The sequence below is a fragment of the Capsicum annuum genome, chromosome 3, assembly GCF_002878395.1.
Source record: "Capsicum annuum cultivar UCD-10X-F1 chromosome 3, UCD10Xv1.1, whole genome shotgun sequence".
Lineage (NCBI taxonomy): Eukaryota > Viridiplantae > Streptophyta > Magnoliopsida > Solanales > Solanaceae > Capsicum > Capsicum annuum.
In genome coordinates, this window is record NC_061113.1 from 3,340,815 (window position 1) to 3,366,957 (window position 26,143).

Here is a 26,143-nt window from a genome sequence, read left to right on the forward strand (position 1 = left end):
CAAATTCTGAATTCACCTCGATACGATTCACGGTAATTGAGGAAGAGGAAAGTGTTTTTTTTCCTTTTCTTGGTACTCCTATCATTTTACGTTTGCATGGCCAATGATGTATATTGCTACTTGATTAGGGTTTGTAGTTTATTTTTTACTCCCTCTGTTTCAGAATAAGTAAATTATTGGGGTATTTATTAGTGTTTCAAAATAAGTAAATCATTAATTTTTTTTAAAATTTATCCTTATGATTTGACAATCAATTAACTTTTAGAAAGATATTATAAAGTCAACTTTTTTTTTTGGGGTAAAAATAAAAAGTTGTGTTAAATTTATATCTTTAATATTTTTTTCTTAATTTGTATGTCAAAATTCAATAACTCATTTATTATGAAACGGAGAAAGTATTTAATAAAATAATTAATTTATGATTAGACTAACGACGTCTATGCTGACAAAAGCCAATGTGTTCTTTTCTGGTATTTAGCCGTCATTTTTTTTTTTTAAATAAATAAATTCATTACTATCCTTTTTGATGCCAGTACCAGTTGGGCAATCACGTGAAGTAAAAGATGGTCAGTTGAATATTTTATTAAAAAATTATGTTATATATATATACATATAAATAACTATATATTTGTAAAATATATAAATTACAAATACTTTTCTTATTCATATATTAATTCTTGAATATCATCAACGAAATTTTCAACGTCATTGACCACTACATATTATCTTCGTTTCATTTTATGTATTGTTATTTGATCGGACACGAAATTTAAGAAATAAATGAAGACTTTATAAAGTTTACAAAATTATCCTTCTTGAAGTTATTTTACATATTTATCTTTTAGTTGTTTTTTCTTAATAAATGGGACCCTTATAGATATAATGAGAATGATGTCATTAAATAGTTACCATATAAGAAAAGATGATTATTTTTTTAGATAGATTAAAAAAAAATAATGATATATAAAATAAAATGGAGGGAGTACTATTTAAGTTGCACTAATTCATGATTTTTGTAACTCTTTATTTTTAAAGTATTTCGAAGAATTAATTTTACTAGGATTTATTTATTGTTTCATTTTTGCAACTTGTGAATTTGTCACACTTGTAAAAGGTTGGTAGTACCGTGTAAAGTTAATATTCTATCATACGTGATAAAGTGGGTCCTGAGTTTCCTTGCTTAGTGTGACTTAAATTGACGTTTCATTATGAAAATAAAAAAAAATTAAAGTTAAAATTGTAATCGTAGTTGAAATTAAAATTGAAATTGAAATTATGATTTATCATGAATATAAATTAAAGTCATTTAAAAAAAAATTGAATGAAAATAAGTTTTGCTTGTTTTTATTTTTTCAAATATAATTTGGCCAACACCATTTAAAAATATAATGACAAAAAAAAAAAAAAAACTCTTATAGTCAAACAAAACCTAAATATGATACTAATAATTATAGAGCATTAATTTTTTCAAATTCTTATTTGTTATTTGTCTTGTTAGTAGATGTTTGACTTGATTAAAATTTGTAAGGTAAGACGTCTCATAATAGATGTGATGGGACAAAGTTTGGTCTATAATTTTGAGGAGATATATTTAAATTTGCAATTATTCATTATTGTGTGAATAAAAATTATTTTTATAAGAAAATAATAGTTTTTGATAATACTTGAAAATCTATTTCCACATAAGAAAACTTGAAGAAATGATTGTACATGGATCAGTGGTGGATTGGATAATGACTTATTATTTAGTTAATTAATTTTGATTCGTCTATCATAGCTCAAATAAAAAAAAAATAGTTACACAATCAATTTTATTTTGCTTATGTATATCTTAATTTTAATTTCATATTATTGACTCCAACTAATATCTAACTATTTATTATTTGTAGTGTTAAAGAAAAATTACATAGATATTGTATATATAAAAAAAATTTATTATCTATAATAATATCTATTTTTTCAGATATAACAATCATAATATATCTATATTGCATGGATAATTCATTTTAATACATATTTCTCCCCTGAACTTGTCCTCCCAACTCATTTTAGCATTTAAACTTAACTTCCGTTTATTTTACCTCCTTAAAATCTTTAAAATGTATTTGTTTGACCCCTAAAGCTGACGTGACATTTTTTTTTTAAAAAGGGTGCGTTTATTTATTAAAAAATTTAATTTCAGTAATATTATATTTAAAATATAATTAAAAATTAAAATTTAAAATAAAATAAAGAATGGACTTTTTTTTCTTCTTTTTTCTTCAAATCATCTTCAACAACAACCCTCAAACCTCCATTAACAACCTTAATTTTTTTTCACTTTCCTCCATTAACAACACCATCGAAGAACACCACTTTCCTTCAATTTTTTTCCGCTTTCCTCCATTAACAACACTTTCTTTTAATTTTTTTCACTCTCCTCTATTAACAACACCACTCAAGAACAACACTTTTCTTTACTTCCTTCATTAACAACACCACTCAAGAACAACACTTTTCTTTACTTCTTTCATTAACAACACCACTCAAGAACAACACTTTTCTTTACTTCCTTCATTAACACCACTCAAGAACAATACTTTTCTTAATTTTTTTTTTTCACTTTCTTCCATTAACAACACCATCTAAAACAATACTTTCCTTTAATTAAAAGGGAGAAAAAATAGCGGGTGGGACTGGGGGCGCTAGAAGGGGAGAAAGAACTGGAGTGAGGTGGGGTGGGGGCTGGAAGGAAAGAAGAGCGGGGGGTCGGGGGAAGGGGCTGGAATGGTATATATAGTACATGTATATTTTCATTTTTAAAATAAAAATACATAAAAATAATTATATAAAATATATATTATTTAAATGAAAATAGGGTGGGGGTGAGGGCATTTTTTATTCAATATATATATATATATATATATATATATATATATATATATATATATATATATATATATAAATAAATAATATTTTTTGATTAAAAAAAATACATAAAAATAGTACGTGTGGGATTTTTTCTTTTTTAAATTCTAATTTCTTACGTGGCAATGACCTGACACTGATTTAGCACTGACATGGCGCGTGTGTAACCCACTCTCTGTTGTGAGAGTGGTATTTAATTTTGAAGGGTGAAATAAATGCACTTTAAAGATGTTAAGGGGGTAATAAACGGAATTTAAGTTTAAGTAATAAAGTGAGTTGGGAGGATAAATTCAGGAAAAAAATATGTCTTTTCTATATATTTAAAATACCTATAATACATATATTGACATACTTCACTTTTAATATATAGTGCAGTTGCTATAAATCGCAATAAATAAAAGGTATCGTTGTAGATAGTCAATATTTTTATAAATATAGAATATCTATGTAATTTATTTTGAATCAGTTCTATCTGCTAATATTATTATTAATCTTTAAAGAAAGAGTTTTACGCCTACAAGAAAATAATTTTCTCTGTGAATAATAATTTTCATGATATCAAACATATAAAAATGTTACATTGATGAGATGGGGTATCCTCATGAACAATCTTTTGAGATTATCTTTTACTAGATATAAGTTACTTTTTTACTTTTAGGCATTGAAAATTTTGCAAAAGCAACGAGCAGGGACGGAGCTACACTTGAAATATGGAGTTTATTCGAGTTTTTTTTGATGGAAAATTATATTATAAATATATGGTTAAAATTATTTTTTATGTATATATATTAGATATTAAATCCTCTTTGATTAGTTCGTATGTTCACTTGTAAACCTTTTGGGTGAAAATTCTGGCTCCGCCACTCGTAACGAGAGTTGGTGTGACCATATTGAATATTTTGTGAATATATAAATCATGGTAAAGTCTTGATTTGCCAAAATCCCAGCTCACTAAACAACAAAAGGATGTTTCACCAACAACAGACATAAAAACATAAACAATAACATCAACATTTTCACCCACTTGACTGAACCAAAATTTTAAATTATAGAAAAACGTATCTTACTTACTGGAATCTTGATAATTATTTATGCAAATATTAAGTAAATTTTAAATGTAAATATATAAGATTAAGTCGAAGTAATTGAGTTTTGTTAAATCCGTTGCCAAAGTTATAGCTCTATCCCAGATCCGCTCTCCCACCAAAAAAGAAAAATATACCTGACTCATGTTAAGTTAAGGGAAAAAGATTCGAAATACTCCCTCCGTTTCATTTTATTCATTTCAAATTGGGATGACACAACTATTCGAAAAATAATAATTGGTAATGTAACTTTACCATTTTGCCCCTCTTAATTGTGTCTTGTTATTAGTTCTAATATTGATGGAAGGATAATACCAAATCACCATTTATATTCTTAATGATACTCCTCTTAAATAACACAAGATTAATTGCTACAAATCACACGGAGGGAAACCAAAAGGATATAAAGAACAAATAACACAAATATACGTAGAAAAAATGGAGGGAAACAAAAAGAAACTTTGCATTATTTTTATACTGGTAACATTTTGAACTATCCCACCAAATATTCATTATAAAAGTGCTTAAATAAATGAGATTTCAAATGGATACAAGACAAAATCAATCAAGTCACCTAACATGGGTTGTGGTGCAACGGATGGGGTTGCTTCGTCCTTAATCAGAGGTCGAAGGTTCGATCTGAGCATGGAGAAAACTTTGTTGAGAGCGCTACCTCCCGAATGGGGCCCTATCCGGTGCGAATCAGGTACCGAACACCGAATGAAAAACAACAAAAAAAAAATCAATCAAGTCTAGTGAATCATTGCTTAAAGACTTGGCAAATTTCACACACCGTTTCTTTAATTTTTGAAGAGTTAAAAAAGTCTTTGCAACATTTTTCAAGAATATTAATAACAAGGAGTAATCAATTATACTAAGGGTATCATGGGGAAAAAAATTGTCTTTGTCTTGATAAGTAAAAAATGATAAGTAAAATAGGACATCAAATTAGGAAATTTGAAACGGGTAAAATGGGACGAAGGGAGTATATCTAAACTTTGGCGAAATGTATTTTAACACGCCTCAATTTTACGGGGGTCTTATAACTTCTCTTGACTATTAATTACCGTATTTTTGTGGCATATATTTATACAGCTGGATCACTACATGAATACATGCACGTTGAGCGCGTAAAGATCTAAAATAATTCAGCTGAATAAATATATGCAACAGAAATACGATAATAAATAGTCGAGGGGCTCATGCATGAATAGTAAAATTATTCCATTTGTAATAATCCATAGCTAAAATTGAATGAACAATCTTTTTCATTCAAAACTCAATATTTTCTTACAAACTGCAATTCCTTAGCTATTTTCTTAAAGTAATCATCAATTGAGTGACTCATTATTTACTCTCAACATTAAAAATAGACAATCTACTATGAGAAAAAAAGGATTCATTTTCTTATTTTAACAACTATGGTTAAGTAAAAACTCATTAGCATAAGCTTTGAGATTTACATTTGATGAACCATTTTCCCCCATAGCTTTCTTAGCCAAATCCCTCCATTTCTTTGCATTCTTTTGCAATTCTTCGTCTTTCATTGCGATCTCTATACACCTCTCAAACTCATTTCTTTCAACTATACCACCTTCACCAGCATTCACTCTGACGCCAGTCTGCCAGACATCTTGAACGAGCTTCGCGTTACATATTTGATCATTCCATATAGGACACGCCACGAGGGGTACTCCAGAAGCTATGCCCTCCAGAGTCGAGTTCCAGCCACAGTGAGTCAGGAAACATCCTACCGAAGGGTGTTTTAGTACTTTCACCTGCGAACACCAATTCACTATCTTCCCTTTCTTTTCCAATTCATCTTTGCAACTCACCATTTTTTCCCCATTTTGCCCTTCCCTAATCACCCATAAAAATGGTCTTCCACATTTCAATAGCCCTTGACCAATTTCCTCCATTAATTGACTTGATATTTCAGTGTAACTACCAAATGCTATGTAAATAACTGATTTATTAGTCATTAAATTCAACCAATCCATATAATTATTTGACCTAATCTCAATCATATCAGCTCCAAATGAATTATCATCAAGAAAATGTAGAGGAATTGAAGGTCCAATTGCAACCATAGTCACATTATTTTTTAAAATCCTCAAAGCATCAAATTCCAAATCATCAAAAGTATTGACAAGAATTTTTGGATTTTTTTCATTATTCAATATCTCCATTTGCATTTTAATAGACTCAGTTGCCCAATTATTACACTCCACATCATCAAAAACAAAAGAAGGTAAATCAATTGGACTAAGTGGTGGTAATCCTGGTAACTCAATTATTTTATCTTTAGAATCACAATTCTTGAAATAATCAGAATAATTAGTATATCTATAATAATAAATATCAAAAACTGTAGCTGGTTGAATCCAAAATAATGTCGATGAGATATTAAATTTTTTTGCTACTAAACAAGCCCATTCCATAACTACAGTGTAAATAACATGTGTAATAGGGGTACCATTTGTTGAATTTAATTTAACCAAATTGAAAATAAATTCTGACCCAAGAGATTTTATAGAAGAATAGAATAAATGAAATTCCTCAAATGAACCTTCAAAATTACCATCATAGCCATCAGAGAAAGGAGCAAAGCTTAATCCTTCAATATTTGGAAGATTTTTAATTTTATTGAAAGCTGATAGGCTTGTGGTTAAAGTGACTTTAATCCCTAATTTGATTAATTGTTTGGATAATTGAAGGGATGGATTAATATGACCTTGGCCTGGAAATATTGCAATAAGAACATGGGATTTTTCATTTTTGAAAATTTCCATTTTTTTTTGGTAGTGAAAAGAGAGAGGTTTTTGTAGTAGTAGCTAGTGAAGTATTTTTGCATTTGGTATGTATATGGTTTTTAGAGTTTATATAGAAGAGAAATTTTGGACATTATAGTTATATGATGACATTTGTGCTGACAACATATATATTGTACTAATTCAATTTATGTTATTGTTTGAATTAAACGTAGTCATCCATAATTTTTTTTTTAAGGATAAGTTCATGAATTCAGCATAGCTTGTAGGCCCTCTATAATTGGCTAAGAGTAATTCTATTCTGATGTTTTAGTCACCTTTTAACGACTCCCTTAATTTGGTGAAATACATAAATCTCAACCATATTAAAATTATTTACACTTTCTCCTACTTTCTTAATTACTTTACTCGAGAGTATCTTGTTTTTAAAGTGCTCGAACCAAAGATCTTTGACTAAAAATGAAGTTGTTTAATTTGATCCGTCCTACCACATCTCTTAGTAGAGAATATATATAGGTATCGATTACATGTTATGATTTTATGGCAAGATATGAAAGTCGAGTCTCATATTAGTTTAATGGGAGTTGATATGGAGCTTAATTATATATAACGTCGGATTCTTTCATCTTAATAGTTCATAACCACGCATCACCCATCGTGCCCATCTGCCTTGGATGATGATTTTGATATTGCAGTTTTGGCACGGGCAAGAAATGGTCTAGCGCAGAGTCGTTGATAGCAGCGAATGCGGAGCGTGGCCGTTAGTGATATTGCTAGCCTTGAATCTCACATACGTTTAGTGAGAAACTGATGCAAGATTTTATATAATCTTAAGTTCTTCTACCTCATTAATAACTAGCTTTTGGAATATGATTTTTCTCCGATGCTATCATTACAAGATGATAGTCTTGGGAAGTGTGTGAGGGTATAATATAAAGCATGTGATTTTAAATCAAGAATCTTCAGAAAGAGCACAGAAACAGAATACTGATAATTGAGTTTTTCTTATTTGTTTGAAAAGGGTATCATATAACATGTAGTACGTGGAATCTAGAAGGACATCAGGAAAAACAAACCAAAAAAGAATAAAAAAATCTAACAACTTATGTCACGAGAAAAGTTAATAGGAATCCAAAGACTAGAGAGCATTTCCCGTTAGCTAGCACGCCGCGCCTAGCAGAGCGCTGGAGGCTGGGCCAATATGGATCAGGTCCGTTGGGCCGGCTCGACTCGATCTGTAATTTAATATAGTTGGACTTCAATTTTTACCGTCTATTTAAGAATAAAGCTTTTTAGCCTGGCCCATATAAATCCGTGGCCCGTGGGGCTTGAATAATGTGGGTTAGACTAGCCCGTGGGTCGGCTCGTAATTTTTATTTGGTTCAAAGGATATCATGTTAAAAGTTATTTAATTTTGCTATTAAGAATATTTTTTGGGAGTGTTGGAGACTTGATTAACAAGTATTAATACAATGTATTGTTGTCTTGTAGTAATATTTATGCTTATTAATATTCTAAAATTAAATTATATAATATTATTTTTTAAAAAAGTAGGCTGACCTGTGCCCATAGAATAATGGTGTGGACTTAATATTTATTTTGATGGGCCAGCTCGGATTGACCCGTCAAACTCAAAGCCCGTATGAACTAGTCTGGATGGATTGGACTAACCCGTATCGACAGCTCTAAATTTGGGCATCATGATGCCGGGTCGCACCCACTTAGGCAGTGCCCAAGATTGGGCCAAGGGAGTCACGGAGAGAGAAATTAGTTTCAATTTAATCCGCTCATTTTATTCAGTTTAGAGGGTTCATATCGTAATAGTGCTAAGAGTTGGACAAGAATTTCACCTTTGCATAATACTTTACAGTATTTCCAGCATTTAATTTGGTGACAATAAGTGTTTACCTAACTTTTTGAATTTATTTTTGTCCAAACTGGTGTGACTGATATCTCCCAGTTGAATTTTCTACCCCTAACACATATCTACAGAAATTATCATGTGTCCAGTCAGAAAGTACTAGCATTTAAAACACAATAAAAAATTTAACTAATATATATGACTTTTCAACGCATGAAATTTCAGATATCTAACTATATTCTAATTGTTTATTACTAATTTGTTACCAGCAGTTGTTTATTTTGTTTTGGTTATCTCACTATTTCATTATTGTTATTTTTTCTTTTTTTCTGAACGCTATGTAATGCTTTCCTTATTAATTGTCATGTCAATTTTTCATTGCCTTATTTCCTTTTCCAATAGCTAGTCTTTGGATTCCTAATACTACACTCATCTAGTTCTTGAACATGGCGTATCTAGGTGTGTGAACCCACGCTCAAAGAATTTTCATAATAGTACACCTATTCTTTTGAAATCCTGAATACGCCAATCTGTATCAATAGCATATGAGCATTAGGTAAAAGATTTGACTTAGAAGTAGTCAGAGACTTTACACTGCTATTTGGAAATTTATGTCATAGGCATATAATGGAGTATATGATTATTTTCAGTAGTGTGATAAGCAATTTGTCTAATACTATGGTTGTTTTTGCCTCTTCATCTTCACTCAAATATTACTACTACCTTGTTTTCCCTCTAACCATCATAATCCCTTTTGTCACACCCCTATCCTTCAATTTTGATACTTTTAGACCCAATGATCCTGATATAACATATGAGAAAGATGCCCACGCAGAAAATGGTGCAATTCAACTCATCTCAAACCATAGCGTTCGGGGTCTAAATGCAAGCGTAGGTCGCGCCACATATTCGCGACCATTGCATCTCTGGGACAAGGCCTCTGGAAATGTCACAGATTTTAGTACCAATTTCACCTTTCGTATAAGTTCACAAGGCAAAGGAGGATATGGCTTTGGCCTCGCTTTCTTCCTTGCACCTACATTTACGACAATTCCAGAGAACATAACCATGTTTAGCAACCTTGGTCTTATGAGTGATGACATGCAGTCTAATCGATTTGTTGCTGTGGAGTTTGACACCTTTCAGAACCACCACTATGACGATCCAATGGGTGATCACGCCGGTATTGATATCAACTCTATGCAATCTGTTGTTACAGAAGCCTGGTTTAGTGGCATTTCATATGGTAGGAGTACTGATGTTTGGATTAGTTATAATTCCTATTCAAAAAATCTAAGTGTTGTTTTCACTGGTTTCCAAGGGAATACCACTGTTGCGGTCCCGCAGAGCCTATTTCACAATCTTGATCTGAGGGAATACTTGCCTGAATGGGTCACTTTTGGCTTCACGGGTGGAGCAGGCCGCAACTTTGCGCTACACACCATCTATTCTTGGAATTTTACTAGTAGTACTTATCCAGGGGTAGCCTCGCGAAAGCACGTGCCAAGGAAAGGTAAGTTGGGACTTGTAGTTGGATTGGTTTGTGGTGGTTGTAGTGTTTTGGTTGCGCTATCTGTGTTGATGTTGTTTGCATATTGGAGAAAGAGGAAGGTGAGAAAAGAGGAACGCGAATTTATTTTAGGCGGTTCCATGACCGATGAATTTGAAAGAAACACAGGACCAAAGAAGTTGTTGTATAGTGAGTTGGCTAGATGTACGAGTAACTTTTCGCAGGAAAAGATGCTTGGGAGGGGTGGGTTCGGGGGTGTTTATAAAGGATATCTCAGGGAATCCAACTCGTATGTTGCTGTTAAGAGGGTCTCAAGGGAGTCGAAGCAAGGAATAAAAGAGTACGCATCAGAAGTGAGGATCATCAGCCGGTTAAGGCATAAACATTTGGTGCAACTCATTGGTTGGTGTCATGAGAAAAGAGAACTACTACTTGTCTATGACTTTATCCCGAATGGAAGCTTGGATACCCATCTTTTCAATGGAAAAAGTCATTTGGCATGGTCAATAAGATTCAAGATTGCTCAAGGCTTGGCCTCCACGTTGCTATATCTACACGAAGAATGGGAACAATGCGTGGTGCATCGGGACATAAAGTCGAGCAATGTTATGTTAGATTCCGATTTCAATCCCAAACTCGGGGATTTTGGTTTAGCCAGACTAGTTGACCATGATAAGGGATTTCAAACAACAGATTTGGCAGGTACAAGAGGCTACATGGCCCCTGAATGTTTCATCACTGACAAAGCTACCAAGGAAACAGATGTGTATAGCTTTGGCGTTGTCGCGCTAGAAATAGCTTGTGGAAGAAAACCTATTGATTGTAAAGCTGAAGATCATCAAGTAAACCTTGTTGATTGGGTTTGGAGACTTTATGGGATGGGAAATCTTTGTGAAGCTGTTGATCCTAAACTCTCATCAGATTTCAATGAACAGGAAATGGAGCACTTGCTAATTGTAGGCTTATGGTGTGCTCATCCAGAGAGAAAATACAGGCCTTCTATTAGGCAAGCAATTCATGTACTTAATTTTGAAGCTTCATTGCCCACCCTCCCACCTAATGCCCAAATCCAGCATTCAGTGAATAAAGACAACACTGATTCTTCATATAACACAACAGCCTCTGCAGCATCTTCATCTTCAACATCAATTTTGTACCCACGTTAATATTTTCGTACAAATACATTGTCCTGTTGCCTCTTATTAATTAGCAGCTTCAACGCGAATAAGTGTTGTTAGATCAATGAAGTTTTGATGATTGACATGTAAATGAAACATGTTACTCAAGCTGGTCCAATCACATGAGGAAAGGGGCCAGATCTCACTAGGATATGCAGACAAGTTCGCTTGAAGACAGGAATGGATAAGCTCTCTTGATCACGTGCGAAAGAAGAAGAAGATAAGCTGAAGAAAGATTTTTAGTCAGTGAAGGAGATTGGGTTGAAAAGGGACTTTGAATAAACAACAAGAGTCCAAAGGAAGATAGAAAACTGATGACATTGAAGGACTCTTTGCAGAGTTGTTTTTATATCGAGGGAGTGACTCAGTTAGTCACTTATGCACTTACAAAGAAAGCAACACATCGACAAATTTTCTGTGCAAATCACCAACTTGAAGATATCATCATTGAACCTGTTCCTAGTACCTAGAGTTAAGGAGTCCTAGACTTTATGTATTAGATTGGTTTTTAGTTGTATTGTCAGTTTAATTCTAGTCTCAGTGGATTATAAACTGAGGTAGGATTGTTGTCTTAAAGTTGGGGAACTTGAGCACTTGAGAACACTCACCTTAGGAAGGTTTATGTTTTGTAGAAATAGGAGTTACGGTTTAGTTCCTAGTTTACAAGAGTATTGTAATTTGTTGATTGTTGAGGCTCAGTTGTTTCAGTGGAGTTGGAATTAAATCCGTAGAGGTACAGGTCGTGATTTTTTATACCTCTTTGAGTCGGGTGTTTTCCATGTAAACATCACCATGTGATTTATTTTGTCCAGATACGAACGCGTTCGTTAACCCGTTCCATTAATAGGCAATTATTAGGATAAAATAAGATATCAGTAGGGCATATACTCTTACAAGTGATTACTTAACTTTTTGAATGTGTTTTTTAATCTAAATTAGTGTGACTATGATATCTCCCAGCTGAGTTTTCTACACCTAACACATTTCAACAGAAATTATCATGTGTCCATCGTTCTCAAAGTACTAAAACAAACCACTATAACAAAAACTTAGCTACGTACATGTAACATATAGGCTAAGGTACGTATTACAAGGACGATACTCAATTTATTCTTTTTATTTATACCAATGAAATGGACCCTACTGCAAGAAGGCGAAATATTTTGGGCACTGAACTGGCCTTAATGACCAAGTAAAATCTCATTAACATAAGCTTTGAGATTTACATTTGATGAACCATTTTCCTTCAAAGCTTCCTTAGCTAAATCCTTCCATTTCTTGGCATTCTTCTTAAGCTCCTCCCTTTTCTCTCCATCTTCCATCGCGATCTCTATACACCTCCTAAACTCATCTCTTTCGACGACACCATTTTCATTCGCATTCACTCTGACGCCAATCTTCCAAACATCTTGAACGAGCTTAGCATTGCAACTTTGGTCGGTCCACAGCGGACATGCCACAATCGGCACGCCAGAAGACAGGCTCTCTAAAGTCGAATTCCAACCACAGTGAGTCAAGAAACAACCTAAAGAAGGGTGTTGTAACACCTCCACTTGCGAACACCATCGCACGATTCTCCCTTGTTTTTCCAATTCCTCTTTACATGTCAACTTTTCTTCTTGATTTTCCCCTTCTTTCCCTTCCCTAATCACCCACAAAAATGGCCTCCCACATTTTACCAACCCTTGAGCTATTTCCTCCATCGATTGACTTGATATCTCAGAGTAACTACCAAATGCAATGTAAATAACTGATTCATTTGCCCTCGAATCCAACCAATCCATGTAACTATCCGAACTCGATCTCATATCAGCTCCAAATGACTTGTCAAAAGGATCATGACCATCAAGAAAAGCCGATGGAATCGAAGGGCCAACTCCAACCATAGCTAAATTCTTCAATGCTCTCAAAGCATTATACTCCAAATCATCAAAAGTATTCACAAGTACTCTTGGATTTCCTTCACTATTCAATAGCTCAATTTGGTCTATGATAGATTTAACTCCCCAACCATAGGTAGAATTCACATCAGCAAACACAAACGAGGGAAAATCGCGAGGACTTAGCCGAGGCAATCCTGGAAGCTCTACGACTTGATCATGAGAACAATTCTTGAAATAATCAGCATACTCAGTGAAACAATAATAATAAATGTCCCACACCGCCGCCGGTTGGATCCAATAAAATGTGGAAGGGACATTAAGTCCCTTAGCCACTATACCAACCCATCCCATAAGGGTCGTGTAAATGATACGACTGAAAGGGTGGCCCTCAGCCGCCCTGGATTCTGTCAACTGAGTCACGAATTCAGAACCGTGACTCACTATTGAATAATAGAACGAATCGACTTCACCAACTGACACATTAAGTTTTCCATCGTAGCCATCAGAAAAAGGAGCAAAGCTTAATCCTTCTATATTTGGAAGCTTGGAAATTCGATGAAAAGCTGTTAAGCTAGTAGAAAAAGTGACTTTTATTCCTAAATTAACTAATCTTTTAGCTAATTGAAGAGATGGATTAATGTGACCTTGACCTGGAAATGTTACAAGAAGAACATGACAATCATTCTTCAAGTTTTCCATATATAATTCTTTGGTGTAAAATAGAATTTTAATAATTTTCTGGTACAGTTGTTTACATTTGTCTAAGGTTATATAACAGAATATCATTGAAATGTGACGTTTGTGGTGACAAAAATTCATTTTAATAAAACAAAGTCCTCGATCTTTTCAAAGAAACGTAGACAACAAGTCATATAGGATAATAATTCTTGTAGAATTTAACAACAAGAAGATGCCAAGGAATAAGTAAAAAAAGTTGTCTTTTATATTTTACGTCCTTGTACACAATGAAAGCCATAAAAAAGTTGGATGTAATCCCTCTTTTGACCAGATTATCCCTACCTCGTGTAGGCAGAGAGACTATTTTCTGAATGTAATGTGGCCTTTTGTTTGTTTCTTGAATTCATACTTGGTTAAACAAAGTTGCTACCAAGCACTTGCAAGATCATTTATTGACTTTGTCAAATTTGATTGGCTGGTCCAACATTGCATGCAATTTGTTTCTTGTCAAATTTGGTTGGCTAGTTCAACATTGCATGCAAGTTGTTTTCTTGTCAAATTTGGTTGGCAAAGTAGTGTGTTGATGTCATTGATGACATCAACGTAGGTTTGTTTTGTGCCTATAAATAGAGGCATTTCCACCCTCTTTGGAATATACCATTTAGAGAAGAACACCAACTTTTGAAGAAGATTTAGTTGTGTTTGTTTTCTTCTTTGTAGAGAGTATTTGTAAGAGAGTTGTGTTGGAAAATACTTTGAGTGAACCTCTTCTTTGAAGTGATCTTTGCGAGGTTATTCTTTTGGGTATTTGGGCTATTAGAGTATTTAATTACTCTAATTTTATACTCTCTTTTGTATCTTTGTACTTCTTTTATTCCGTTGGTGTTTTAGTGAAGTTGCTTCTCCTTTTGGTTGTGGACGTAGGTCAAGTTGACCGAACCACATTAAATTTGTGTCTCCTTTATTTTTTCAACTTATCGTTATTATCGTTTTGTTATCGTCTTCAAACGATTACTTTGTTTAGTTCCGCACTATCCGAAATTCTCGATCCTAACACTGAAGAACTCGGGGCTCAAGCGTCGTAAATCAAAGTAGTTACCAAAAACGAAATATGTTCATAATAAAGAAAACATGACAACTAATAAGGAATGCATGCAATTTCAAAAAAAGAACAGTAACAACAATGAAATAGTGTGAACTAAACACAGTAAACAAAAAGTAGTAGTAGACTAGTAAAAAACAATTACAATGAAATAGTGTGACCGAAACACTGTAAACAAAAACTAGTAGACTAGGTAAAAAGTAATGAATTACAATAATTAGGTGTCTCAAAATTAATGAGCTGAAAAGGTAATTTAAGAAAAATGAAATTTAAGAACTTAGTAGGCGTTTGACCATAGATTTCAAAACAGAAGTGAAGCCTTGGAGCAACAACAAAGTTGACTACGTATGTGGGAGCTGTAGATCTCGAGTTCAAGCCGTGGAATCTGCTTGCATCGAGGTAGACTGCCTATATATCACATCACTTAATGGTGCGGTCGTTCGTTGTACCCTTTGTGAATGCGGATTGCTTAGTGCACCGAGCTGCGATCTTTAGTATTCAGGAACCAACTTTTTTCCTCAAAACTGCTTTATATTTGACACCCCCAGGTTGATAGGTTGATATTTTTCGCAACATGATTTTCGTTAAGCGTCTTATGCAAACAATATATATTGATTTCAACTAAAATGCTCAGACTCTCCAAAAATGTTGTCACATCCGCTTCGAATTCTCCAAAAAATACCCTATTTTTGAAAGATCAGACACACCGAGGATGACATTTTTGAAGAGTCCGAGCAACATAGGTGTTAAGGCATGAGGATTTTTGATGATAGACATGTGAATGAAACAAGTTGAAGAAGTTGGTCCATTCAAGTGAAATAGTTTAGCTGGCACAGGAGTTTGAATGATATGATTCTGCGTACAAGACAAGCATAGATAACATAAATCACATCAGAAGCTGAGTCAAACAAGGAGTCTTGAAGAAGTCAAGTTGATCAAGTAGTTCAGCAAGAAGAGGATTTGAAGTAAAAGAGTCCTATCAAATCTAGGACAGGTGAGACGGCAGCAAAAGGAAAAGAGTTAACTGATAGAGTTCTACTGAAGAAACAATTGAACACGAAAAAAGACTCTATCATAGGTTGGCTTAAATACAACAAACGTGACACAAAGCAAGTGACTCACGCATGCACTGAAAAGTGAATCAACAATCAACATATCAGTTCACATACTTGAAGAAGAACCTAGTCTCTTACTTAGTAGGTCATAAACTGTGTAGTAGCTAAGTTCTTGTATTGTAATGAGTTATTGATTCTAGTCTCAGTAATCTATAAACTGAGTTAGGAGTTGTTGTCTTCAAGTTTGGGAACTCGAAGACTTGAGAACACTTATCTTGGGAAGATTAGTGCTTTTGTAGTGATAGGAGTTAGAAGTTTTAATTCCTAGGTTACAAGAAGTCTTGTAATTTTGTTGATTGTTGAGGCTTAAGTATTTTAGTGAAGTTGGGTTAAATCCTGTAGAGGTATAGGTCGTGACTTTTTACACCTTTCTTGAGCCGGGTGTTTTTCACGTAAAAATACTGTGTTCAGTTTTACTTCTGTGAACCACGTTTACTTACTTGTTCCACAGATAGGCAATTAGTAGGACGCATACTCTAACAAGTGGTATCAGAGCGGGTTGTGTTAAATAAGGCTAGCACCTAAGAAAAGAATCAACATGATGAATTCCGCACCTCCTACTGGTCACAGTGAAGGTCAGTCAACCACTAGACCTTCACTCTTTGATGGTTCTTATTTTATCTGGTGAAAAACAAGGATGGAGATGTTCATTCAAGATGAAGACTATGAATTATGGAACAGGATTACTGATGGCCCCACTATTCCAATGAAGACTGTTGATGGAGAACAAGTCAAGAAAGTAAAAAGTGAATTTACTCCTGATGACTTGTTGGCTTTGAAGAAAAATGCAAAGGCCAAAAACATCTTAGTTTGTGGTCTAGGACCAGCTGAATATAACATGGTATCCACCTGTACTACTGCTAAGCAAATTTGGGATGCACTAGTAAATGCTCATGAAGGTACTTTCCAAGTAAGAAAATTCAGAATTGCTTTCCTGTTTACTGAATATGAGGCATTCAAAATAAAGGAAAATGAAACACTTCATGAGATGATGACAAGACTTACCACCTTAACAAATGAGTTGACTTCGTTAGGAAAAGTTATTTCTGAGGAAGAACAAGTTGAAAAGGTACTGAGGGTGTTACCTAAATCAAAATAGAATGTTAAGGTGACTGCAATTAGGGAGGCAAATAAAGAGCTTAAAGGCTTGACTTTGGATGAACTTGTAGGGAACTTAAGGACTTATGAAATGGAAATTGAAGGAATCAAAGAACAAGAAGCCCCTGAGAAGATCTTAGCTTTAAAAGTTTCTGATAGTGATGATGAATTTGAACTTGATAAGGAGCAAGTTGCCTTCATAACCAAGAATTTCAGTAAGTTTTTTAGGAAGAAGAAGGGATCAGGTACCAAAAAATGTTCCAATGATAATACAAATGGATACTACAAGTGTGGAAAGACTGATCATCAGATCAGATAATGTCCTCTCTGGGAAATAGAGTGGAGAAATGAAAGGGTTGAAAAGGAACAAAAAGCAAGAGCCAAGAGAAAGGAAAAAGAAGAACATGCCATGATAGCTGTAAGGGGATCTGACTCTGATAATGATGATGAAGTTGATGAGACAACATTTATGGATTTTGGAGATTCAGACATTAAGGAAGAAGATGATGTTTCTGAGGTAAGTTTACTTGAACTCAAAGAAAAACTACATCTATTTTCTAAAACTAGATTTGTTTCCTTGATGAGTGATTCAATTGACAATCTTCAAGAATTAACTTCTGATATGGATGAACTATTCAACAGCCTTGCAAGCCTAAAATTTGATTTCATTGATCTAAAAGTTTGTAAATATTCTGTTGAAAAAGAAAATTGCACTCTCAAAAACCAAGTCACATTGCTTGAGTCTTCAAATAATGATCTTAAGTCTGAAGTTCTTAAATTGACTCTCACTGAAAATGGAAAAAAGGCCATAAGTAAAGAATAAGAAAAGGCTGAACTTGAGTTAACTAAGTACAAATAGAATGTCATGATTTGACTGAAAAAATGAATAAGCTAAGTCAAGAAGTTACCAAGTTAAAGCTGGATTTGGAAAGAGCTAACAGATGGACAAATTCTTCAAGAATTGTTCATCAGTTGAGTGAAAGAAATCATAATGAAAAAGTAGGTTTAGTTTTTTTTTTTTAAAAGGCTAATAATCTACAAGATCTATGCTATATCTGTGGCAATCTTGGACATCCTACTACTGAATGTCCTGTGGCTGCCAACAGCAAAATTAGAAGTCAGAATCTAGCAACAAACTTTTCTCGGACTAAAAATACAAGCACTAAAATTGGTCAGAGAAATAGGTCAGGTTACGTGTTTCCTGCATGGACTAGAAAGAATTCATTCTTTTACCAACAAAATAGGGCCTAAGCTTGTCTGGGTTCCTAAATCTAACCATTGATTTCTTTTGCAGGAGATGGTGAAGGGAACCAAAAAGCACTGGTACTTAGATAGTGCATGCTTAAGACATATGACTGGCGATAAGAAAAAGTTTCTTTCACTCTCCAAAATAGATGGAGGAGGAGTTTCTTTTGGAAATGGAAAAAAGGAAATCATTACTGGAGTTGGGAAAATTGGCACATCAAATTCAAAAGTTGTGCAGGATGTGTATTTAGTGCAAGGCTTAAAGCATAACCTGCTGAGCATCTCACAATTATGTGAGAAAGGTAATAAAATAATTTTTACTGTTGTAGGGGTTAAAGTCAAAAGGATGGACACTAAAGAAATTGTGCTTACTGCAAGGAGATACAGAAACGTATACAAAGCAGACTTAATGGCAATACCAGGACCTGAGTTGACCTGTCTAAGTGCAATAGAAACTGATTCCCTCCTTTGGCACAGAAGACTTGGAATGCAAGTCTAAAATGACTGAACATACTTTCATCCAAAGACATGGTATTGGGATTACCTAAAACCAAGTTTAAGGAAGAAAAGTTATGTAGTGCTTGTGTAAGGGGGAAGCAGGTAATATCTTCATTTAAGTCAAAAAAACCATGTTAGTACTACCAAGTGTCTTGAATTGGTCCATCTGGACTTGTGTGGACCAATGAGACAACAAAGCAGAGGTGGAAAAAGGTATGTTTTTGTAATTGTTGATGATTATTGCAGGTTCACCTGGACCTTGTTTCTAGCATCTAAAGAAGATGCCTTTAATGTCTTTGAAATTTTCATCAAGAAAATGGAAAAAAAATTGGGCACTTGATTAGTTTTCATAAGATCTGACCATGGGATAGAATTTGAGAATGCAAAATTCTTAGATTTCTGTTCATCACAAGGAATAGACCATAACTTCTCAGCTCCTAGAACACCACAACAAAATGGAGTGGTGGAATGGAAAAATAGAACCTTGAAAGATATGGCTAGAACAATGATGCTTGCAACAAATGTTGTCAAAAACCTATGGGCTGAGGCAATGAGTACTGCAACATCTATTATAAATAGGTGCATGATCAAACCAATGTTAGACAAGACTCCCTGTAAGTTACTAAAGGGTAGAAAGCCTAACATTTCTCACTTTAGAACTTTTGACTGCAAATATTTCATACACAATAATGGTAAGGATAATCTTGGAAAATTTGATGCCAAAAGTGATGAGGGAATCTTCTTAGGTTATTCACTTCATAGTAAGGCCTATAGGGTTTTGAATAACAGATCTAACTGTGTTGAAGAAAACATGTATGTGATTTTTGATAAATTCTGTGATAAGACTAACCTGCAGGATGGAAGCGATACGGAGGAACAACTTTCACAACATGTTCCATCGACTGAAACAGTCAAACCTGAAGGCATTTTCACAGGGGGAACTGAAGCTGAAGGCACAGTGATAGAGGGAACTGAGCCATCAATTGACTCACATCAGAACAATAACAGTGATCCTAGAAGCTCACTTGGCTTGATCCCAAAAGAATACAAATATCAAGGATCACACCCCATTGAGAATATACTTACTGATCTCAATTCTGGTATCACCACAAGATCTGGACTGAGAAGTATGTGTGCATTCAAGGTATTTCTGTCAGAGATAGAGCCAAAGAAAGTAACTGAGGCATTGCTTGATGTTGATTGGATCATAGCTATGCAGGATGAATTGAACCAATTTGAGAGAAGCAAAGTATGACACTTAGTTCCTTTTCTAAAAGATAGATCAGTCATTGGGACTAAGTGGGTGTACAGAAATAAAGTTGATGAGCATGGAACAGTCATAAGAAACAAGGCAAGACTGGTGGTTCAAGGATACAATCAAGAAGAAGGAATTGAATTTGATGAAACTTTTGCTCCTATAGCCAGACTTGAAGCTATAATACTACTTGTTGCTTTTGCTTCTTACATGGAGTTTATTTTGTATCAGATGGATGCAAAGAGTGCATTTCTGAATGACATTCTCAAGGAAGAAGTGTATGTTAAGAAACCCCCAGGATTTGAAATCAAGGAATTTCCAGACTATGTCTACAAGCTGGACAAAGCTTTGTATGGGTTGAAACAAGCTCCAAGAGCTTGGTATGAAAGACTGTCAAAATTTTTATTGGAACATGGACATACCAGAGGTAAAATGACAATACTCTTTTCTTGAAAACTAATGGGAAGGATTTGTTAGTTGTGCAGGTGTATGTGGATGATATTATTTTTGGCTCAACAAATATGCTTATGACTCATGAGTTTGGTAAACTCATGAGTTGTGAATTTGAGATGAGCATGATGGGAGAGCTGAATTTTTCTTTGGGCTTACAAATAAAGCAGTCAGCTTCAGAAAAAATGATTCACCAACAGAAGTATGTCAAAGAGCTTCTCAAGAGATTCTCCATGAAAGAGGCAAAAGAAATAAGTACTCCTATTGCTACTGCCACAAAGCTGGACTTGGATGAAACAGGTTCAGATGTAGAGCAAAAGATGTATAGAGGTATAATAAGGTTATTATTGTACCTCACAGCAAGCAAGCCTGACATTGTGTTCAGTGTAGGGCTATGTGTCAGGTTTCAAGATAAACCCAAAGAATCACATCTAAAATCTGTAAAGAGAATCTTCAGATACTTGAAAGAAACCAGTGATCTTGGCTTATGGTACCCAAAAGGTAGTAACTTTAATTTGGTAGGTTACTCAGATGCTGATTATGCAAGATATCTGGTAGACAGGAAATGCACTACTAGAATAACTCACTTTCTTGGATCATGTTTGATTACCTGATCCACTAAGAAGCAAAACTCCATTGCCTTATCTACTGCTAAAGCTGAATATATTGCTGCAGGTTCCTGTTGTGCTCAAATGCTATGGATTAAGCAACAACTCATGGATTTTGGTATAGATGTTGGTTGTGTTCCTATTTTTTGTGATAATACGATTGCTACTAACATAGCTAAAAGTCCTGTTCAACACAAGAGAACCAAACATATTGCTATTAGGCATCACTTTCTTAGAGATAATGTTGAAAAAGGGCATATATCCATTATGTTTTGCTCTACTGAGGAACAGATTGCTAACATTTTCACTAAGGCATTGAGTAGAGAACACTTTGAAAAAATTAGGTTAGCCTTGGGGATGAGTAAAATTGCATAAGTGTCCCTCAATGCTTGACTAGAATAAGTTGACGTTACATGTGATTGTTGGTTAATTCAGTCTCACACATTAAGTTGTGTATCCTAAGTCCAAGATTTTGAAATATGTTGACTCATGTATGTGTTGATTTTGCAGGAAGCTTGAATTACAAAAGCAATTTTGTTTATTTTATCATTCAGGTACGATTACTATTACTTTAAAGTAATCTAAAGAGAAACAAGTTGTTTTCCTGGTTCCTCTTAATCCATTTTAACCGCCAAAATACAAAGAGTCCCTCCTTTTTAAAAAAGCTGCCACTCCCTTTCCCATCATAACTGAAACACTTATCATTATCCCTCTGCCACATACAGTCCCTCACCCTTTCACCTTCCTCATCTTCTTCTCTTAAATACGCCTTCCTTTGTTTTGCTTCTACACTAAAAATTCTCTTAAACCCTCTCACACTTAAGAACACATTCCTGTTTTAACAATAGCATCCAACTCCTCATCTTCATCCCCTTCTTCGTTCTCTACTGCCTCTATTTAAAATCTCCTCACTGCACTCATCCTTCATCCAAACATTACCTTACCTCTCTTAATTTCTTCTCCAATCTCCCAGAAATTCACAGATTTCTCCACCTTTACAAATTTCCCTAATCCTTTTACCCAAATTCCCTCAACTACTTCATCCATCTCGAGATAACTTCTTCTTCCTCCAATTCCACTCTGAATTGTTCATGAGGATGATCTTTTAGATGATAGGGATGATCTTCCTATTGCAGACCTAATTTCAAGAAGGTCCAGATCTCAGGTCAAGAAAAAACCCTCTGTCCCAGCCAAAGACACTTTTTCCTCACAGCCCCCTCCAATTACCTCTACTCCTCGAACCCCACATACTCGAGGAAAAAAACAATGTGAAGATGATAAATTAGCTGAAACTCTTCGAGCCAATAAGAGGAAACGTGTAGTGATTTTTGATCCCACTCCTCCTCCGATCTCTTCTCCTACTTCTTCTCTTGATCTTTTTCTTCGATCAGTCAAGAAACCTACTACTATTAAAGCAAAAGCTTCCATATCCTCTATGAAAAATTCCTCTACACCTACTTCAAAACCCTCTTCCACTGTTCTTCTGACTCATCTGACTCTGACTTCAATCTGGACACCAACGCTGAGATAAATACTGATTTTGAGGTTTCTGCACCATCCTTTCATCAAGATACTCTTGAGGATTCTCGCCTTCACTTTCAAAATCGTAAATTAGCTAGAGGAAGAGTAGTTAGTGGATTTGGGGATGTAATTATGCAGACTTTATTGGAAAAATTGAAGTTTCAAGGATGGTCTCATCTCTTTCTACAGGGAGACCTTCAGAGAAAATTTGCTCGACCTGAAGCGTATGAGTTCTATACAAATGGGGTGGGCATTAGTGAGTTGTTATCTACTACAGTTAGAAAGGTTACTCTAAACCTTTACATTGCTGATATTGCTAGAATTCTACATATTCCTTCTGGGGGTTAGGGTCAATATGTCAAAGGAAGCTGGCCACCTCTTGACAATCTGGTTTCAGCCCTTGACATACGTATAAAGTTCTCAGGGAATCCCCAATTGGTCAGACATAGAAGAGTGTTTAAAAGGGAGATATCTTCTCTTCACCAACTGTACTTTGATGTTGTGCATAAGATGATTCTTCCTAGAAAGGAAAGGAGGACTATAGCTAGCTTTCTTGATCTCACTCTCATGGAATTGTTGGACACTGAAGTACGAATTGATCTGCCTCGCCTCATACTAAAGCATATACGGAGGTTTTTACTCAAGTAAGTCAGTGGACATGCTCTACCTTATCAATTCTGGCTCACCCCCATATTTGAGGACTTTGGTGTTTCTGTTCAAGTGTGGTCCTTACAGACCACCAAGGATATCATAGGACATGTGAACCACATGATGCTACCTGTTTCTTTGAGGAGTACTGATAATCCGATGCAGAAGTTGAGAAATTCCCTAGATGAAAAACAAGCTGAGGTGGACGCTGCATATGCTGCTCATGAAGAAGAAAAAGGGATCCTTCATGCTCAAATTGCCTCCCTTAATTCCTTTTTGGAAAAAGAGAGAGATGAAAATATAGCTGTTATTAGGAAACTCACCTTTCTCATTCCCTCCTCTTCTTCTACTTAGCCTCATGACTGATCTCCTCAGCCTATCTCCTTTTGTTTCTCACCCTAACAACTTGTTCTCTCTCAGTTTACTTTTTGGTATATGTAGTCTTCTGTTTAAATAAATGAAATGGGCTTAGTTGTTATCCTATTTTTTGCTCTTGTTTTATCATATTGCATTCATGTTATCTTATTCTGAATTTTGATTGTCTTAGTGATAGCCTCAATGGCCATGGATTATTAAACGTTTTTCACTTGTTGTTTCAACTTTTCGATGATGTCAAAAGGGGGAAGAGAGTAGACTATGCAATGCTTATAACCCAATTGGACTAACCTGTTTCATTCTATGATGTTGTTGCTGCTATGTTTGTCATCATCAAAAAGGGGAAATTTGTTAAGGCATGAGGAGTTTTGATGATAGACATGTGAATGAAACAAGTTGAAGAAGTTGGTCCATTCAAGTGAAATAGTTTAGCTGGCAGAGGAGTCTGAATGATATGATTCTGCGTACAAGACAAGCATAGGCAACATAAATCACATCGGAAGCTGAGTCAAACAAGGAGTCTTGAAGAAGTCAAGTTGATCAAGTAGTTCAGCAAGAAGAGGATTTGAAGTAAAAGAGTCCTATCAAATCTAGGACAGGTGAGGTGGCAGCAAAAGGAAAAGAGTTAACTGATAGAGTTCTACTGAAGAAACAATTGAACACGAAAAAAGACTCTATCATAGGTTGGCTTAAATACAACAAACGTGACACAAAGCAAGTGACTCATGCATGCACTGAAAAATGAATCAACAATCAGCATATCAGTTCACATACTTGAAGAAGAACCTAGTCTCTTACTTAGCAGGTCATAAACTGTGTAGTAGTTAGGTTCTTGTATTGTAATGAGTTATTGATTCTAGTCTCAGTAATCTATAAACTGAGTTAGGAGTTGTTGTCTTCAAGTTTGGGAACTCGAAGACTTGGGAACGCTTATCTTGAGAAGATTAGTATTTTTGTAGTGATAGGAGTTAGAAGTTTTAATTCCTAGGTTACAAGAAGTCTTGTAATTTTGTTGATTGTTGAGGCTCAAGTATTTTAGTGAAGTTGGATTAAATTCTGTAGAAGTACAAGTCGTGGTTTTTTACACCTTTCTTGAGCCGGGTGTTTTCCACATAAAAACACTGTATTCAGTTTTATTTCTGTGAACCACGTTTACTTACTTGTTACACAGATAGGCAATTAGTAGGACGCGTACTCTAATAATAAGATTCCAGAACATAGAAATAATGACATACATGTATTATACATAATATTTCATGATCTAATTGGAAGCTTATATCTACCATTACATTGGAACACAAAGTATATCATGATGAATTGAACCTTTTGCAGCCCCTCAACGGACTAAACATTCCACTTGCGTCTAGAAGTGTCAACACTGATACATGTATTCTTATAAAACCAAAACTTAACCTATCTATACAATGTAATTTTCCAGCCCCCCAAAAAAAAAATAATAAAAAAATTGGAAGGCTATGAAGTAATAATTGAGAAATCCTGAAGGCCAATAATAGCGCAAAGGTGTAGAATTAGATGGATAATTGGTCCGCCCCAGTGTTTCAATGACTGTTTCCCGTTTTCCAAGTAGATTAAAATCATGCTTTATAATACAAATTTCCTTTTAATTCGTGGTGGAAGAAGCCTTTGTTTCTAGCTCAATATAATAACAATACATAGTTACACATTAGGAAAATTATTATTATTATGAGTCTAAAGTGGCAGCTTCACCCTTGAGCTGCCCTGTCCTATCTTGTCGAATTCTGTTGGGTTAGTGGTCATGTTACTTGTCCATTTGCAACTACAAACTACATGGGCTCTACTGCCATTTCTGGACAAGTGTGGGCCTTTTCATGGATTCTTTTCATTTATGTATTATATTTCACACTCCCTTGCATGCATTACTGCAGCATTCTTTTTCTGCTCAAATATGTCTGCATTGACCTTTAATTATTGAAAATTGACGTTAATATACCGTTCGACCATCTGGTTTATTGACATGATCAAGATATATTATTTATTTTAGGTCAAATTCATCGGTGGCTCCCTAAATTTAACACAAACTTCCACTTAGGCACCTCAAACAAATGACCAATTGATTTGTGCCGACTCATTTAAATTGCCACATCATTATTTATATTCACAATTAATTTTTTTTTAAAAAGCAAAAGGCCAAACTACATGATTATTAATAATTATCCAACTTATTAATATATATAGATATAATTAAATTAAAGGAACCAATTAATTATTGACATATGGCGCTTTAAAAAATAATTATAAAATTATCAACTCAACCCCCACCCCACCACCCCCAAACTCCAAAGTCATCTTCTCCACCACCACCCATCCCCCCAG

General features: G+C 34.6%; 3 protein-coding genes across 3 annotated transcripts; 1 reads left to right on the plus strand and 2 right to left on the minus strand.

The window, feature by feature from the left end:
* Nucleotides 1-5,237: 5,237 nt before the first annotated feature.
* Nucleotides 5,238-6,856, minus strand: LOC107864350 (UDP-glycosyltransferase 75C1). The gene has a single exon (XM_016710699.2). It carries the CDS (start codon nucleotides 6,782-6,784, stop codon nucleotides 5,405-5,407), a length of 1,380 nt encoding a protein of 459 aa, XP_016566185.1. The 5' UTR covers nucleotides 6,785-6,856; the 3' UTR covers nucleotides 5,238-5,404.
* A 2,023-nt stretch (nucleotides 6,857-8,879) lies between these two features.
* Nucleotides 8,880-12,073, plus strand: LOC107864349 (L-type lectin-domain containing receptor kinase IX.1-like). Its single transcript, XM_016710698.2, has one exon. It carries the CDS (start codon nucleotides 9,252-9,254, stop codon nucleotides 11,298-11,300), a length of 2,049 nt encoding a protein of 682 aa, XP_016566184.1. The 5' UTR covers nucleotides 8,880-9,251; the 3' UTR covers nucleotides 11,301-12,073.
* Nucleotides 12,074-12,324: 251 nt separating this feature from the next.
* On the minus strand, nucleotides 12,325-13,993 carry LOC107866506 (UDP-glycosyltransferase 75C1). The gene has a single exon (XM_016712545.2). The coding sequence runs from the start codon at nucleotides 13,979-13,981 to the stop codon at nucleotides 12,494-12,496; it is 1,488 nt and encodes a 495-aa protein (XP_016568031.2). The 5' UTR covers nucleotides 13,982-13,993; the 3' UTR covers nucleotides 12,325-12,493.
* Nucleotides 13,994-26,143: the final 12,150 nt, after the last annotated feature.

Bases quoted from the DNA above. Each gene is read 5' to 3' on its own strand.
- LOC107866506 (XM_016712545.2), bottom strand. From the start codon at position 13,981: ATGATATTCTGTTATATAACCTTAGACAAATGTAAACAACTGTACCAG.
- LOC107864350 (XM_016710699.2), bottom strand. From the start codon at position 6,784: ATGGAAATTTTCAAAAATGAAAAATCCCATGTTCTTATTGCAATATTT.
- LOC107864349 (XM_016710698.2), top strand. From the start codon at position 9,252: ATGGAGTATATGATTATTTTCAGTAGTGTGATAAGCAATTTGTCTAAT.